The 18,501-nt window shown below is 35.9% G+C and overlaps 1 protein-coding gene and 2 long non-coding RNA genes across 3 annotated transcripts; 1 reads left to right on the forward strand and 2 right to left on the reverse strand.

Annotated features, from left to right (window-relative positions):
* Nucleotides 1-2,065: 2,065 nt before the first annotated feature.
* Nucleotides 2,066-3,207, reverse strand: LOC148154944 (uncharacterized). The gene is made up of 2 exons (XR_015765689.1): nucleotides 2,835-3,207; nucleotides 2,066-2,597 (listed from the first exon to the last, which is right to left on the reverse strand). It is a non-coding gene; the product is annotated as an uncharacterized LOC148154944 (long non-coding RNA).
* Nucleotides 3,208-7,594: 4,387 nt separating this feature from the next.
* LOC148154945 (uncharacterized) lies at nucleotides 7,595-8,021 on the reverse strand. The gene is made up of 2 exons (XR_015765601.1): nucleotides 7,952-8,021; nucleotides 7,595-7,828 (listed from the first exon to the last, which is right to left on the reverse strand). It is a non-coding gene; the product is annotated as an uncharacterized LOC148154945 (long non-coding RNA).
* A 3,245-nt stretch (nucleotides 8,022-11,266) lies between these two features.
* sri (sorcin) lies at nucleotides 11,267-18,262 on the forward strand. Its single transcript, XM_015000632.2, has 8 exons — nucleotides 11,267-11,554; nucleotides 12,711-12,764; nucleotides 13,104-13,173; nucleotides 13,473-13,516; nucleotides 15,901-16,048; nucleotides 16,243-16,356; nucleotides 17,412-17,470; nucleotides 17,961-18,262. Exons 1-8 carry the CDS (start codon nucleotides 11,507-11,509, stop codon nucleotides 17,985-17,987), a joined length of 564 nt encoding a protein of 187 aa, XP_014856118.2. The 5' UTR covers nucleotides 11,267-11,506; the 3' UTR covers nucleotides 17,988-18,262.
* Nucleotides 18,263-18,501: the final 239 nt, after the last annotated feature.

Below are 18,501 nucleotides of genomic sequence, written 5' to 3' on the forward strand. Positions count from 1 at the left end.
CAATACAATAGCCCTTCAATGTTGGACTTTATCCTCAGAGAAAGTGCAGACTAGTATTTTAAAACAATTTATAAGTAGGCAAAACAGCAGCGAGTGTCACTCCAGGTGCAATGCTGATGCGTCAGAAGGCTAAAAAGAATAAAGCAAATTATTAATACAACTGCTAACAAAAACATAACTTGCAGCAGCTGCTTACCTGTGACCTGATAAATGACTGCACTGCCAAATTATGAGAGGCCCCATAGGCCAAAACCTACAAACTCTCTTACACGTACTATCAAACCCTCTTACACGTACTATCAAACCTACAAACTCTCTTACACGTACTATCAAACCCTCTCACATTCGCTATCAAACCCTCTTGCACGTACTATCAAACTCCCTGACAGAGTTTGATTGCAACGGAAGTTATCTTAAAATTTCAGTTTCTGATTGGACCCCTGGCAGGCTTTTCAAAATAAAAGCGGACCTCCGGTTTATGTTTGATTCATGTTTCTCTCCTGCGGCTTTAAAAATGTAAAACTTTGTGTTAATTGATTTGCTAAATGTTAGAGCCATAAATAGGAAATATTTAAGTTATTTGTAAGATGGTTTGTTTGCATTTTATAAAATTTAGTTAGGACGATTGATATTTGTTTAGGCATTTTTATTTTGCAATTTAGTTTTATTTTGAAAGGTCTAGGGAATGAAAGATATTGGATCTATAGAGCTTTGGAGTTGACGTCACATGATATGACGTTTTCGTCGCTCGGCGCCATGTCTGGGGTCCACAGACCAAAACAAACTATTCAGAACACCGGTGTTTTCATTGTGTTACCAACCGCAGTAAAGTTGTTTTCAAGTTGGATACTGGATAAACCGAGCTCCACGGAGTAAGAGACGTTCAGCTCAAGGTTGATCCGATTTATGAACGCTAATTTCGGCCAGCTGTTCTTAAGTCTCTCCACAAGCGCTCGGAGTTTCACATTGCTGCTGTCAATTTCCGAACACTCCTGTGCATAAATGCTTTGTCTTGTGACCAACTGATACCAAAAAGTGGACATTCATGCTATTACACGAGGCACACTATCCTCTATTAAAATTTTAAGTCATATTCAATCATTTTAATATTAAATGTTTTCTTCAGTAGCTTCCAAATTGTGTCCCATTAACTCAATCTGCTTGAAATTGTTCTACTAGATTGTATAGATGAGGCACACTCACCTTTATTACATTTGAACACCTTTTATATATTTTTTAGCTATTTCTGCAGTCAAATTTTTTTATTTTTCTTAGCTTGTAGGTCATGTAACCTATTATCTCAAAATCTGTGTACAATTATTCTATTAAACTATAGATTAGGCATATTTTTATTCCATTTTGACCCCTTTTTTAACCAGAATTATATTGGAAAAAAAAAAAGAAAATTCATAAAATGTATTACTTCAGATGATCATCACTTGTTACCCGTAATGTTCAATTGCATAAAATTCTAGGCCAGGATCTATGTCATTACATGTTCACTTACCTGAAATATGTTAAATACAACAAATATTTATTAAAGTGTGGTCTATTTCATAAAATTTGTCACCTTTATTGTTTAATTACACATTAAATGTTTAAAGATGGGCTCTTTCATCTGGTTTGTGTCATGATGTGGTGGTGGACACAAATGCAGCAGGCAGTGGACTTACTTTATGTGGATGTAGAAACAAGGCTGATCTAACAATAAGAACTAAGGAACACAGAGCAAGAGAAACTAGAAGATCTAAACAAAGAAATAACCCAACTAGAATGACACAGAAAGATAAAGACTCAGACATGAAACAATAACTGAACCTATGGTGATCAAATTAAGAAATAAACATTACTAGAAACCCTGCAGGGAGGCTGAAATAAGAAATAACTAGAAGGATAAAATAGAATAGTCATTAAAGAAGGCTTGACATGGACTCAGACAAACAAGGAAAAGCAATAATATTATTCTAACTACACTAAATACCATGAACCACTTAAGTGAATTGAAACACAAAGTTAATAAAATGAAAAGCAAAACAAACCCAAAAACCCAGTGTCTTGACAGATGTCTGATTATATAATTGTTTACTTTAATCACATAAAATATTTATTTAAAAATATAATCTCATTACATGTATGTTTATTACCTGAATATTTAAATATCAAATTGTTACTTAAAATGTGATTCTTTTCTTCACGTTTACATGCAACTTGAAGTGCTTGAATCAAACGATTCATGAATGTTTAATACATTAAATTATTAAATGAGAGAACAGCCACTTCCAACTGTATTTCAACACAAATGGTTCCTGTTCCTCTTCAGAGTCTGCAGCCTTGCTGAGCTCCTCTGCTGGGGTTCCTTCCTCCTCAGCCTCTCCAACTTGCTCCACTTCTGTTGCCTCTGCTACTGTGTTTTCATTATTTACCTCTTCTGGGGTAAATAATGAAATCAGTCTCAGTAACCTGTTGATGGTTTTGCTGTATCGCCTCTTTAATTGACGCCCATGTCGGTCCGATGTTGTGGCGTTTACCTCAGTGACCCACATTCAGCACTGGACCCCAGTCAGGATTGAGCTCATCCATTTCATACGTCGGTTTGCCTTTAAGAGGACATATCAGAACACATCGCTATTAAAGCTGTAAATTTGATAACACTAGTAAAATAGTTTACTTCACAATAATGTAATAACCTCGATGTCCACTGACAAAACTCGGACTATGCTACATAAACAATATTAGCCCGAGCTAAACAACAGAAACTGAACGTAAGAACACTCGGACAAAATCATAGAACAACATTATGACACAAAACCAACAAAGCAAATTTAGACACTCACCAGAAAGGAAATGTCTGGAGGAAACTTGTAGGTATCTGGGGATTTTCGAGAACGTGATATCAAGACGTGTCACCGCTGATACCAGGACATTCGTCTTCTTTTCGTTAGCACCGATAGCTTAGCCTCCTCACGTTGTTTCCAAGCAGGATAATAGTGAAACCAAAGTCCGTCTTATATCCTTTTACCGTTTCAGTCGTGTGATCGGACATTACAGACAATAACGTAGCAAGTTCGTACCATAGTTAAATTATTTTAAGTAACTTGGATTGAAAAAATCTGCGAGACTGTTTTTTTTTATACTGCGAGACTGTTGTCTATGGACCCCTAAGATGGCGCTGATACCCCTCCGACTAGAGCAGTGACGTCACGCTCCAAAGCTCTATTGCCATAACACTAAAGGAAATCATGCATCTGAAAATAAATTAAAATATATTATGTTGGCAAAAAATTCTGTAAACCACATATGTGCTACCTCAATCAAAATTGCTGACATTTAACAAATGACATTTAACAAATCTTTCAGATTACATAAACAATACCTTACCAGGTACTTTTCTGACTTCAGGATGACACAGGGACACCTATAAGACCAATTTTAACTGAGGTTGCACATATGTGCTTTACAGGATTTTTTGCCCACACAATATTTTTTTTTCAGATACATAATGTTCTGCAAATTAAAACCCTCTATGGCATGGCGTTGCCCTCAGGCAACAAACCACATTTCTGTACCTCACATTGCTCTGTAATTTTATTTTGGGGGGAATGATTTAAAATACCTCCAGACATATTTTTATCCAAATAAAAGGTATTGAGGTTCATGTGATCTTTTACTTAGAAGAGGAACAGTCCTTTTTATGAAGCAGAGGTGCATATTGCCTCCTACTTTTAAGTTATACATCACTTTTCTTCATGTTTAAATTTGGGTCACTAACTAAAATATTTTAATATCTGTAAGTATGTAAAGAAGCATTATAGATCATTTCAAGACAATTTTTTAAAATAATTTATATGCTAAAACTGTGTTTTTTTTTGTTTGTTGCCTCAGGGCAACATTACCAAAAAAATCTGAACTACAAACTCTTATAACCTGCACCCCTAACTCCTGTCACTGATATGAATCTGGTCACTACAACCCATAGATATTCAGATAAACAGATGGTGATTCCCAGGTACGCCAATAATCAAATGCCAAAAATGTGATACACACTTTTTTTCACATCAGCAAGCAATTCCTTCCTGATGTTTAACATATAATGGGGAAAAAGACTAATTTCAACATCCTTAGTGATTCTAACTCTGCCAAACATACCCATGTACAAACACACAAATGCTCGTTTTAGTAATTTGCGCAAATGTACCATTCATTAATGAAAGTTAGTTGTTTATTTTTTATTTTGTGAGTTGGAACCATGTCTGATTTATTTTTGTCAAAAAAGGTTTTTTTATGAATATAGTTTGTTTGATTTGTATTTCATTTCTCATAATCACTGTAGAAAACTTGCCGTTTTAGACCCCTTGGTAGCGCAAAGTTGCCCTGAGGCAACAAACCCAAATCCGGTTCCGGGAGATGTCAGGGTCCGATTTTATGATTGATATGTAATTAGGAACGAACAAGCTCCCAAAAGAATGCAGGAAAAAACATTATGTATCTGAAAAAATAAATATTGTGTGGGCAAAAAAATCCTGTAAAGCACATATGTGCAACCTCAGTTAAAATTGGTCTTATAGGTGTCCCTGTGTCATCCTGAAGTCAGAAAAGTACCTGGTAAGGTATTGTTTATGTAATCGGAAAGATTTGTTAAATGTCATTTGTTAAATGTCAACAATTTTGATTGAGGTAGCACATATGTGGTTTACAGAATTTTTTGCCAACATAATATATTTTAATTTATTTTCAGATACATGATTTCCTTTAGTGTTATGGCAATAGATCCAATAGCTTTCATTCCCTAGACCTTTCAAAATAAAACTAAATTGCAAAATAAAAATGCCTAAACAAATATCAATCGTCCTAACTAAATTTTATAAAATACAAACAAACCATCTTACAAATAACTTAAATATTTCCTATTTATGGCTCTAACATTTAGCAAATCAATTAACACAAAGTTTTACATTTTTAAAGCCGCAGGAGAGAAACATGAATCAAACATAAACCGGAGGTCCGCTTTTATTTTGAAAAGCCTGCCAGGGGTCCAATCAGAAACTGAAATTTTAAGAACTTCCGTTGCAATCAAACTCTGTCAGGGAGTTTGATAATACGTGCAAGAGGGTTTGACTGTGAATGTGAGAGGGTTTGATAGCGAGTGTGAGAGGGTTTGATAGCGAGTGTGAGAGGGTTTGATAGCGAGTGTGAGAGGGTTTGATAGCGAGTGTGAGAGGGTTTGATAGCGAGTGTGAGAGGGTTTGATAGCGAATGTGAGAGGGTTTGATAGCGAATGTGAGAGGGTTTGATAGCGAGTGTGAGAGGGTTTGATAGCGAATGCGAGAGGGTTTGATAGTACGTGTGAGGGTTTGATAGCGAATGTGAGAGGGTTTGATAGCGAATGTGAGAGGGTTTGATAGTACGTGTGAGGGTTTGATAGCGAATGTGAGAGGGTTTGATAGTACGTGTGAGGGTTTGATAGCGAATGTGAGAGGGTTTGATAGTACGTGTGAGGGTTTGATAGCGAATGTGAGAGGGTTTGATAGTACGTGTGAGGGTTTGATAGCGAATGTGAGAGGGTTTGATAGTACGTGTGAGAGGGTTTGATAGTACGTGTGAGAGGGTTTGATAGTACGTGTGAGAGGGTTTGATAGTACGTGTGAGAGGGTTTGATAGCGAATGTGAGAGGGTTTGATAGCGAATGTGAGAGGGTTTGATAGCGAATGTGAGAGGGTTTGATAGCGAATGTGAGAGGGTTTGATAGCGAATGTGAGAGGGTTTGATAGCGAATGTGAGAGGGTTTGATAGTACGTGTAAGAGAGTTTGTAGGTTTTGGCCTATGGGGCCTCTCATACTAAATAATCAGATCCCCAATTCCGCCTAGATGCAGTGCAACTGTAAGAAAACGCTATGTGAAGGTTTTGTTTACATGGGGTAGACGTTACTTAGCCACGCTAAGCCCTTACCTTCCTGTCAGCAAATGAATAAACGGACAGATCGGTCCAAATATTGGAGGTGCCGCGAAGGAGGCTAAGCAGATAAACCAATTAGTATTACTAGCAATTATTAAAGCCGACAAACAATAAAACAGCCACGCTTACCCAGAGCAGTGCAAACAAAGGAAGCAGATTTGGTTGACGTCACGACGCAAGCAGCCTCATGACAGGTGAAGGCTTGCTTATATGCAGCAACTGAAATTGGCCTTAAAGTGGCAGCGCACCATTTATGCTGCCACATTAGCCTAATACTTAGAGAAAATTTAATGTGTTTTTCTTAAATGACTTAAACCTTGTTGTGTATTTTAAATCATGTATTTAATTTACTCATTCTTAATTAAATCAATTCTTAATTATGATTTTTATTTTTGGATGCATAGAAGAAATTTTGTAATGCCATTAGTAATCCAATGTATGTGATTTGCCAAATACCAACTTTGCTTTTGTTGATCTTGTTTGTAGGTCAGGAGGTTCATTTTGAACCAGAACCTTAAGCTGGAACGGCCATTTTTTTCATATTTGTGACCTCTGGACCTAAACTTATTTTTTAAATACTTGAACCGCACCACTAACTTCGCCACAGTTAGTGGTGAAGAACTGGGCCTTTTGAAAGACTTAGACTGGAAAAAAATAACTTTGATCCTTTATAGCCATTTGTCTGATGTAATAGTCTTAATCTGATGTCCATATGTTTCCATATTTCATTACATTTTTTACAATTCAAATCCAATTCATTGATTTTTATCTTAAGCTCCCACAGCGAACCTGGTTTTCTGTCTTCAGTGGGCTGGGTCACATGTGTTGGAGTGTGTCTGCATTTTTTGGTTCTTCTGCAGGTAATGGTGCTATGGATCTGGAAATATGAAACAACTCAACAAAATCACATTTTTCATTGAAGAAAATTTGTTGAAAATGTGAAAAGAAGCCATATACTTAGTTTTGTTCTATATTTCATGCTTTGCTTTTCACCACAGCCTGCTGTTGTGGTTGGACCACTGAAATGTGATACATGGAAAACCACAGGATATGGGCCATCGAATGGAAAAACAAATCCTACCAGCATGAGCGTGTGGTTTTTATCTTTTGCCACATTGTTGTTCTGAATTTCTCCCTCAGTACAGTCAACACTTCATTCTGTGTCAACTATAGAGAAAATCCTGTAATGAGAGCTGCAAATAAATTAAATATCACAAAGAGCTCAATAAGAAAACCGCCTTATAGGGACTAAATGCAAGAGTCACTACAACACGTCTTATGGTCCATGCAATAAGTGAGGGATGATGAATTTGTACAGTTTTATGCTTCTTTCATTTGTTTTCTGATTTTCCCAAAATATGCCTTTCTGAAGCAATAAGCCGTAGATGTGAGGCGTATATTGTTTTTCCATATTTACTCATGCTTTGGTTTCCCTCAGTTTTCCAGGTAAAATTGCACAACATGTAGAGACAGGCCAAAGTTTGATCCTGCTTGTCTTTGTCACACTTGGTGTTATGAGTAGATAAAGCGCTGTTTGAGCACTTAAGTCAATTAGATTGTTTTTTTATAAGAGAAGTATATTTTTAAGTAAATTAAAGAAAAAGTGACATTTTAAGGACTACTTACTGAAAACACAAAAAGAGCTTTTAAAAATCTTTATTCATGTACATCTGTGAAACATATAACACACAAAATTAAAGATGAAACAGGGAAATATAAAACAGATCAAATCACATCTGAAGAGAAGCTGATTGAGCGCATGATTAGTAAAATCAGAGCACCATGAAAGTCACCCAGGTCTTTATGGTGGGTAGAGCTGCTCGCCTGGCAAAAATTCAACATCCAGAAAATCATCTGCAAGCAGATCCTCAGTCCTGGGAAGAGAAGAACAGCAACTCTTAGAACTCTTAGAAAAAACAAACATGCACATATGTACTAGGATATAAAATAATCTTAAATCTTTACCATAAAACAGAGATAAAAATATTTGTTCTCACATTAATTCAACAGTGTCCTCCACAGCAACTTCCTCCACCACCTCCACTTCCAACACCATGTTTCATCTCACTGCAAAACAGATATTCACAATTATGTTCAAATTTAGTTTGCTCTATTAATCACCTACCAAATCAACTTCATCATGGATTATTAGTAATTTGCTTGTGATAAATTATTTAGCTTAGTAGTCTATCTGATTATATGTAGATGATCCAAAACTATGAGAGCTGTTACATGACAGTCCAGTTCTTCTTCTTTTACTTTTCATGATAATTTGTAACTCTTCCCATCAGTTTGGACATGTGAAAGTAATCAAATGTTGACAAATATAAAAGTCCTGGAAATAAGCAAACATAGAATGTTTATTCTACAGAAGTATGTTTTAGTATTAATTTGTATTTCAGAATTTTTTTTCATACCAGCAACGCCCCTGACCCTATAGGGACAAGGATGTACAGAAAATGGATGAATGGAATTGTTTTCATACTTAAGAGTTTTTAAGAAAATTCATTTCGAACTTAAGTTGTGAATTGTTTTTAGTTTTATCATTTAGTCAAATGCAAATGAAACTAATATTTTCTTAGTCAACCTGTGACTCTGGAGACACAAGTGACTCTTTAGACCCGCCACAATGACTCTTTATAATTTTAGTTAAAAATTATATAGAAACAAGTGAAGTTTTAAGAAGTACTAGCCATTTTACATCTTTTAAATGGAATACTTACCTTTAATTTCTATAGTAGAATGACACTAAAAGTACCAGTAATTATTATTTAGATCTACTTTCCTTATTAAAGTTCATTATTAAACTGGAAACTATGTACAAATAACAAAATGTAGACCTACATGTGTACCTATTATTTTTTAAAACGTTTTGTGTTTTGATTTTCATATCAAAACCTAAAAATAGGGGAAAAAATTACTATTCTTTAAAAATTATGACAGATTTCTTATAGTAGAATTTAAAATATATGTCATCTTTTTTTCAAAAAGTCAGTATTTTTTTTTCTAAACCAGTTTTTTTTTTTTAGCTGAACTGAGAGCAAAAATTGCTTTGTTTTAAAGGTTGCAGACTCCTGTTCTAAGAGAGCAAACAGTTCAAGAGAAGATCTGAAACTGAAAAATTATGAAAAATTCTGCTGTTATTTTTAGTCAAAAACAATATTTGTGAAGTCAGGAGATCTTGAAAATCAATGATTACTGTTGTAATAGTTGAACCTTTTTATAAGCATCAGTGAACTCTTCTTGCAAATGGTAGAGACAGGAAAATGAAGAGAAAACATCACCTTTACTAAATAACTCTGATATTAGAGTTATAAATTGTAATATTATTCCTAAAGTGACAGTTTTGACCAGGTTAATATAAAACACCAGGAGCCCACTTACTGACGTAATAGTTGGGTGGAAATCCAGACCAGCAGGGGTTCAAACCTTTTTGTTCTCTCTGGCCATAAACTCCAGCACATGGGTTGGTTTCTATCAGTTGTCCTTCAGCACAACAGCAGTCAGCACATTCCTGCAACTCTTCCACATGCTCTGCTTCTGTTACTTGATGCTGTGATGAGTGATCAGCTCCAGGCAGGCCTGGAGGTCCATAAGTGAACCAATGAGCATCATCAGATTGATGAGTACCATCATCACAGCCTGTGATAAAAGGTGAAAAACAGGGTTAATTTAGACACAAACTGCTGAGCATTTAGAAACTTTCTGTCATATGTTTGGTTGAAAAAGGAGGATTACTCCTTCAAACGTATATTTGATCCATCTGTTTCCTGAAAAGACCTGCTGGGCTTGGGCAGCGGTAAAACTAATGCCCTGCAGGTGCATCACGAAGAGCATATGTTCACACAACAGGGAGTGTGTGGGTGATAAAAAAACAACAACACACAAACAAACAAAAAAAGACCATTTAAGCACAATACAAGCAACAAAAAATATTAAACGGGAAAAATATGAAACACTGAACTGAATTGTTTTGAGTTCCGGTGTGTGTAGATTTAAATTTTAAAAGGATTGGGAAAAGAAAGATTGAATGAATTATGTCTTTCTAGAGATAAAAGTTGTGATTGTGATAGCAGAGAATCAGTGATAAGCCCACTAACTGCTATAAAAGATACAAAAAGAGTGAGCATAAAAATAGATGCCAATAATGACAAGTAATATTAGCATCATGACAATTCATTCATGTTTACTCTATTTTTATTATTGTGTATTCTCACAGCAAGATCTGATTTCCACCCTGTTTTTCTCTCTGATAATGAATAACCTTAAATTTACCCATAGTATGATGACACGAAGCAGGAAATACTTCTTCATCCTCATCCTCATTGTTATCTTGGTGGTTCAGGACACCTGTGGCAAGTCCGCCTTGGTGAAAAGGACTGACACAAATCTGAGGTCCATGTGACCGAATCCAACATTCAGGAGTCAGTTTGTACATCCCGACACAAATTTAGTCTTCTTCAGATCCTTTCACAACCACATGAGGAAAACCGGACCTCCTCTTTTCAATCCAAAGGCTTCTGTTGCGAAGGAAGAAGAATCTGACCGGGCTGGGTCACTCTGGACTGAAGCGACCACATGCGTTTCATCCTGTAAAAACAAGCTGATTGGTTCTGTTTTCTCAGTCAATGATGTAATGCTTGCAATTAAAGGATCATTCCTGTGTTTTCCAATTTCAGTTTGTTTTCGTGACTTAGATTTGTTGGTCTACAAAAATTCAATGGTACATCTTTAAAACAAAATAACTTTAATGCTGTGAATGCTGTGAATCCATGCAATTATTTTAAAAGAATATACATTTTGTAAGTTTTTTTATTTGCAAATATGTACATTAGTACATATAGTACATTGTACATTTTTATATAAAATTACTAAATGATTTTAACTGATGGTGTGAAGTAAAATCCTTTTGATAAAATCTTTTGATCTGGGCAGTAGTTTCCTTATCTGTATTGTCCTAGGCTATGTGTAAAATCTGTTCAAAGACCAGGGTGGTGACCTGGATCCCGCAGGCGTGTCAAAGTCGATTTTCAATCAGCTGAAAAAGTCCCATAGATTTACTTCAGCTGTTGCACAGATGTTATCTTCTTATTTACAGACGCGCATTGTTCTGTTTTTCTCTCTTCTTCCCTTTCTTATAATATGTATGTCATTTTTTTTTAATTTACGAGTACATTTTACTGATAGCACTTCCTATGGGTCATATCAGTTTCACTCTCCAGTTTCTGATCTCGTATCTCTACCCTGGGCTCTGATTTGCTAATATTATGTCACGTGGATTCTCTCCTCCAATTAGAAGGTAGATAGGTGGGTCAAATGCAGGAAATGCGATATTTAACAACACATCTGAATGTTTGTACGCCTTCTCTCTTCCTCATCTTTTTTCTACGTTGTCCTCCCACAGTTACAGCTCAATTCTTCAAGATAAATTGTATTGTAGCTGCTCGGTTATCTCAGTGTTGTCACTGGTCGCTTTCTGAGCTTGTGCTGTTCGGCAGTCAACTCCCTTCCTGTAAAAGTCCTTAACTAGTTGTTTTTTGCACTCCAATCAAATGGCCTATCCAGGATATGGAGCTCCGGGCGGTGGATTCCCAGGAATGGTGAGATAAATTTAACCTCAAAGTGATTTAAGGTTAAATATTGATTATTATTGTTCTTCTGTCCCGAATCGGACATCTGACCCAAACAGTGCGGAAGTGATAAATTAGAAACAGCAGGACGTTGCTAGTGTTCAAAGAAATTATTTTATAAATCCCACAAGTTTGCAGGTATTTTTTTTATTTAAATAGGTTAATTTAATTTTGTGCATTTACAAATGATTATTTCTTTGTTTCTTAAATTAAGCTGATGTTTCTCCAACTAAAATTAATTAAACATTAATTAGTTTAATTTTTTAACATTAGACTCAAAAAGTTTCTTTTGATTCATCCTTCTGTTCAATTGTAGTGATGACTCATATTTATCTCCAGATGATTAATTATTTCATAAATTATGAACAAAATAATGAAAACTGACTGAAAAAAATCTAGTTGTCAAGCATATATATGCCTATAACAGATTAACCTTTGAACTTTAAGCTCTTGTTGAAAGGTTGATGTGTGTGACTTCATTATACTGACTTTATTGTATCTTTGAGGGTGAGGCTGGGTGGCGTTCCTTCATGATAAGATGTCCTCCACTGAATCAGTCAATCAAAATTTTTACTTTAAATAACCAGTCACTGCAGAAGTGTTTTTCAATCAAAAAGAAAATTAAGCAGCTACAATGTTATCTCCATTTCTGCATCAATGCACATCTTTCTGCCCCTGGGCGATCCACTGACTGATATGTAACAAACATAGTAGAGAAAGACCTAACAACCTATATCAACTGGTCTGGTTGTCCACATAACTATTGTTTCACTTTATCATAATAAAAGATTCAACCAGTGTGCTTTTTCTAATGGTTTGTAAAGAAACAATGCATTTCTGATTTTTAGTTTTCTTTTATCGTTTTTATTTTTGAGTTTAAAAAAAAAGATTTTTCAGAAGATTTTATGACCTTTTCAGTAAAACAAAATACCCATCCATTTTAAAATTAGGATTGCTTTATAACCATGACATGCAGCTGTTCTCTTCTAGGATTCAGTTAAATGATTTTCAACACTTTGAAGTAACTTCCCCTGCTCTACATTGGCATTTCTCCCCAGAGTTGAGAAATTATTTAGCAACTATAATGTAACAATCACTGATTTAATCTTATGCGTTCCTTTTCTAGCCCCCTCAGCAACAAGATCCTCTGTATGGATACTTCTCCCAGGTGGCTGGACAGGTGAGAGACGATGAGAACTGCAAAGTGTTTCTGATGCTTCTGTACTTGTTTCTGCATAATTATTTTAAAGAAGATCCTCCCTGAAACCTGTAAAATAAATCTGATGTCAATTTTGTTGTATGCCCCTGTCTCTGTGTTGTCTTTACTGTTAATTTTAACAATATTGTGAATTGTTTGTTGTTTCTTTTAAAGTGTGCTTTACAAGAACCTCGCTGCCAGATTATTGCAAAGAATTTGTTTTTAATAACTCAACTAGTTGAGTAAATGTTAAATGAATAAAAACATGCATCTGACTGGTTTGTGTGTTGTTCTTCCATCTTTTTCATGAAACCTCGTCAGGATGGGCAGATCTCAGCGGATGAGCTGCAGCGCTGCCTCACGCAGTCCGGCATGTCTGGATCATACCAACGTAAGAGGAAAACATTTTAGTGGACTTATCCACTTAAATGAATGAGGATTTGGTTACTTATGGTCTTTTTGGCTCTTTATCCTGACATATTGCAATTTATTTCCATTTTTAATTAAACATAAACTATTCCAGTTTGTGATTAAGCACAATCGGGTTAAAACTAAGGTCGTCACAAGCCGTTTCACATAGTTTTATGCCCTGCGACCATAAACAATAGGTAAAAAGGACCTGTGTTTTATTGTTTGCCTCTTTTAAAGCTTCCTGAATGGGTTTGATTACGTGTGCTTCTCTCTCTGCAGCTTTCAGCCTGGAATCCTGCCGACTGATGATTAACATGCTGGATGTATCCTTCCTTATATGGAAACCACATCACATTTGAGTAAAAATTTTATTTAAGACCCTATGAATTTAATGCCCAGCCTGTCAGGAAAGGAATGCATTGCATAGACGGAGTAAAATACAGAAAAAATGGGGTTGGGTTAATATTTTTGGCAACATACAAGGTTCAAATTTGTCAACAATTGCAAAAAACTGAATATTTTATATACTTTCTATCCAAAACACATGACTATCACATCTGACTCTTTGTCAAAATGAATGCAAGATTCACTTAAGTTCATGCAAACTACACAGAGTACTTCCTTCAGAGAGATGTGCTTTTCATCAGCCCAGATATTCCTCTCACACACAGTCTCCATCTTTAACCACTTTAGTCTGTTAGTGGTTAGTGGGGGCTGGGATTGATGCAGCTTAGACATCTGAGTAAAGCAACTGGTTTATTTTCTTGTAGGAAACAAACACTTCATATCAGATGTTGTTGCGGTTTGGTCCCTTTCTAAGAGAAGTTCTATAACATTTAGAGACAAAATATGTCTCATGCTCTGCTTTTAAAATTCTCTATGTAAGAGAAAAATGTACATCTGAAGAAAAAGAAATGCAATGAAAATACAGTTAATACCTCTGATTTGCTTTAAATCAAATAAAGATGTTTTGATTTTAGTCACACTTAAACCACAAGATGTTTAAGAAATTCCAGGTATGTGGGGGCTGAACTAACCACAACACCACCATGCAAACTGCCTCAATAAACAGAGAAACGCCAATACTGCAAAAATAATCAGCAGTGAAATGAACAGAATGGATGAAAAAAAACAGTTAAAGTAGACGGTTTGCATGATAATATTATGTAAGAATACTTTATATTCTGCTATTGCATTGGATATTAAATAGTTTTTCCTTCTTTTTTAACAAAGATTGGGTTAAGAAAATACTTTAGTTGTCTGTTTACCTCCAGCTTAAGATGATCAACTGTAAAATGATGAATGCTTTGATTTATAGTTGGGATGAAAAATTATGCCAGTTTTCACAATATTTTTCTGAAAAGTGTCATTTTTACGGAGCCCCCCAGGGGACATGGGGAATTTTTTTTCTTTTGCGTTCCCTTGCAATACTTTTGCATTCCCTCGCAAAACTTTTGCGTTCCCTCGCAAAAGGTTTTGCGTTCCCTCGCAATAATCTACTGATCAGTTCATGCGGCATAATTGATATTATAAGCCTTTTTTACGGTGGAAGCCGTACTTTCTGCTTTAATACAAGCTTATAAGGTTTTTCCATGGACTATTGAGTTATTATCGCGGGGTAATAAGTCATCTGATTGTGTCTCTGTTGTGTTCGTGTCTGAATGGAGGGCTGCTTTCTGTGCCGTTCCATCTGAGCTTTAACAGACATAAACATGCAGTAAATAAATCGATTTTCAATCAGTTTTTTGCACCAAAGCGTTAATAATAATAAACACGTTTTCACTGAGGCTCTATAAGAGCAATATGAATGAAATAAGTAATTATTGATATGACAGGAGCAGCGGCTTTGACACCTGGTGGTGGGCGTGTCGATGTGGGAGTGACTGTCATGAAGTATGAATGGGAAGGTGATGCTGCTGGCTCGGTGTGTGAGGCAGCGGGTGAGCTGGGGGGTCAGTCCTCGCAAAGTTTGGAGCATAATAAAAATTTAAAAAATCGATAATTGTGACAGAACAAAGAAGAGGTTAGGAGTTGATTGATACACGGACAGAAGAGATTCCCCGAGTTAATCCAGTGCGGCCGTCTACCACCATTAGTTTGCTGTGTTTTATAATAATAAAACGTGTTTATTATTATTAACGCTTTGGTGCAAAAAACTGATTGAAAATCGATTTATTTACTGCATGTTTATGTCTGTTAAGGCTCAGATGGAACGGCACAGAAAGCTGCCCTTTAAACCATTCAGACACGAACACAATAGAGACACAATCAGATGACTTATTACCCCGCGATAATAACTCAATAGTCCATGGAAAAACCTTATAAGCTTGTATTAAAGCAGAAAGTACGGCTTCCACCGTAAAAAAGGCTTATAGTATCAATTATGCCGCATGAACTGATCAGTAGATTATTGCGAGGGAACGCAAAACCTTTTGCGAGGGAACGCAAAAGTTTTGCGAGGGAACGCAAAAGAAAAAAAATTCCCCATGTCCCCTGGGGGGCTCCGTACATTTTAGCTACAGAAATGAGAGCCTTTTATGTTTTTGTTTTTGGGGAAAATCTTCACAATAGAAGATTCCCAATCCCTCTTCTGGTTATTGACAACACCACAGTACATCAAATGAACATGTTTAATCTTTAAAATTAGTCTTGAATGACGTTCATTTCTTCAGTTGTGTGAGGTCCTTGACTGAAAATGCTCTCACAGAGGGACATGTCTGGAACGATGGGCTTTAATGAGTTCAAGGATCTGTGCCAGGCCCTGACCGGCTGGAAAGCCACCTTTTCATCCTTCGATCGGGACCACAGCGGCACAATGGAGGGCCATGAGCTGCAGCAGGCCATCACTACCATGAGTATGCACTGATTTTAACGATTTTTATTGTTTTCAACTCTTCAAAACAACTTTGATATGTTTGCTGAAATTAAGACTGTGCTGGAATTTCTCTTAATTGACATTGCATCATGTCTTTTTCTTCAATGTAGAGTAAAAGTCACTCTGTGTCGCAGGTTGGATGATTGATTTCTTTTACCCTGCGTGTTTCTGCAGGCTACAATCTAAGCCCTCAGGCCATGAACTGCATCATGAAGCGCTACAGCAACCATGGCAGGATTCCTTTTGATGAGTTTGTGAGCTGCTGTGTGAGACTCCGAGCTCTGACTGGTGAGTCGAGCTGGTATGAAAACAGAAACCCTAACAATACTGTTTCTACTTCTAAAAACATGAAAATACGCAGATCTAAAAACTGGACAGCAGAAAAATGGGTGCATGTTTATCTTTACTCATTTTAGGACCAGTTTGGTTGAGTTTGGGGAAATTGACATTGTTACAGCAGTACAGAGGACAGAGCACAACCAATATAAAAATCTATATATACAAAAAATACAAGTGAACATAGAAATACTGAAACAGTATTGTATGGAATATAAAAAATAAGTAAATTCCAGGTGTATATGTTAAGGTAGGCAGAAAATTAAAATAAGTTTGTGGTTTTGTGTTGCATGCTATCCGTTTTTCACAGTTTAAACCACAGATGTGATGGAAATTTTTTGTGGTTTGGAAAATATGACTTGTTAAATATGTGGTGTACCTCAAAACTGAAAATCTGTCAATTGCTTCCCAACATCAGCTTCAGTTTACTGAGACATTTTATCAAATCATCTGATCTAACTTCTTCATTTTATGAAGAAAACCAGTTTCAGTTTTATTTCATTTCACATCCTCTGCTGGATAGAGACCAAGACGATGGCTGGACATCGGCCCTACATATGGACTTGGACTGAATAAAGTATATCTTAAAATCAGCCAACTGTACCTTAAAAATGTTGCCAGGAATAAAAGGCTTCCTTTTGAAACGAGATCCAGAAAAACTGGTTTCTGCTTTTATTTTTAGTAGGGCCTTTTATTATGATGCAGTGGCTCCATATCTCTGTAAAAATCTGCTCATTCAAATTGCTGCTGCCAGAGTCCTGACCAAAATGGAGCACTGCAGTCCTTAAGTCACTACCCTGCCTAAATGTTTATTAGGGAGATTTAAACATCTAATAAAGGATAAAATTATATTTTGTCAGCTTTGTTAGCATTTTGTTTAGTGTTTGGTTTATTTTTATGCAATTAAAATTTATTTTATGTATTTCTTGTCTCAATGTAACACTTCTAATTGCTTTGGTTTAAATTTTTGCACTTTTTGTGTTTTTTTATTTTATTTTTTTTTTTAGATCAATTCCGAAGGAGGGATACGACCCACAGTGGAAATGCCTCTTTTCAGTATGATGACGTAAGTTTATGCAAAAGTAAATTTCCTGTTTTAGTTTCTGGAAGTTTAACAGATTGGTTAGGGACCAGACTAGTACTGTCAATAAAACTCAGAGTTTACACACTGGGTTCAGATGGTGAGAATCAAAACACATCTGGACCTTTTGCCTGGTCCAGATGTGAAGATACACCAGACTCTCTTGTCCCAGTTTTGACTTCAACAGATTTTCTTTACAAATTTCAAATTAAAGATCTGTGACTTCTATTTGGATGTAAACCTCAGATTTGTGCAGCTGGTTTATTAACAAAAGAATTAAAAATGTCCTTTGCAATCTTCCTTTCCTTTTATTTAAAATAATCTGATAAATATTTAGCTTTCTTTTGCTTAGCAGGTCAGGTAGTTGCAGAATATTGTCGAAACATGATTTTTAAAATTAGAATAAGTAGAAATAATTTACTGTTGGATGATGAAAAGTGGCATATTAACTCTGGTCATGTCTCTCTCTCTGTAGTTTATCCAGGTCACCATGAGCGTCTGAAAAAGACACATTTTTCCTGTGAGGACCTGCTGACCTTCTAACATTTTTATATCATTTACTTTTTCTTGAAAAAAAAAACAGGATCCAAATATCACTGTTTATTCCAACTGGACAATTTTAAAGCCATTTTTAGCCTAATGAGAAATGTACTAAGATCCATAGCATAGAAGTACTTGCAGTCTTAACACAGTAATTGCTCTCACTGTTTGCTTTCTACCACATCATGTTATCCCTTGCTTACCATTATGAAATTAATAAAACTTTATGAAGTCTGATTGTTCATTTTTTTATTGTGGAATCAATGTGATTGTCTTCTACAGTTGAGTCTGAACATTTGCAGTGTGATGCAGGTGGATTGATGCAGAAAAAGACGTGATGTGATGAAATCAAGTTTTTGTTAAACTCGATTTAATATTGAGCGACGGCATCATAATAAAAGGCCCTACAGTAACTGAAGCTTTTCAGTTACTACATTTATATGAATGGTGGCAGCTTTCATTTAGTTAAACATTGG

This window comes from Poecilia mexicana, unplaced genomic scaffold, assembly GCF_051168715.1.
Source record: "Poecilia mexicana isolate PSO_F unplaced genomic scaffold, ASM5116871v1 scaffold_16, whole genome shotgun sequence".
Lineage (NCBI taxonomy): Eukaryota > Metazoa > Chordata > Actinopteri > Cyprinodontiformes > Poeciliidae > Poecilia > Poecilia mexicana.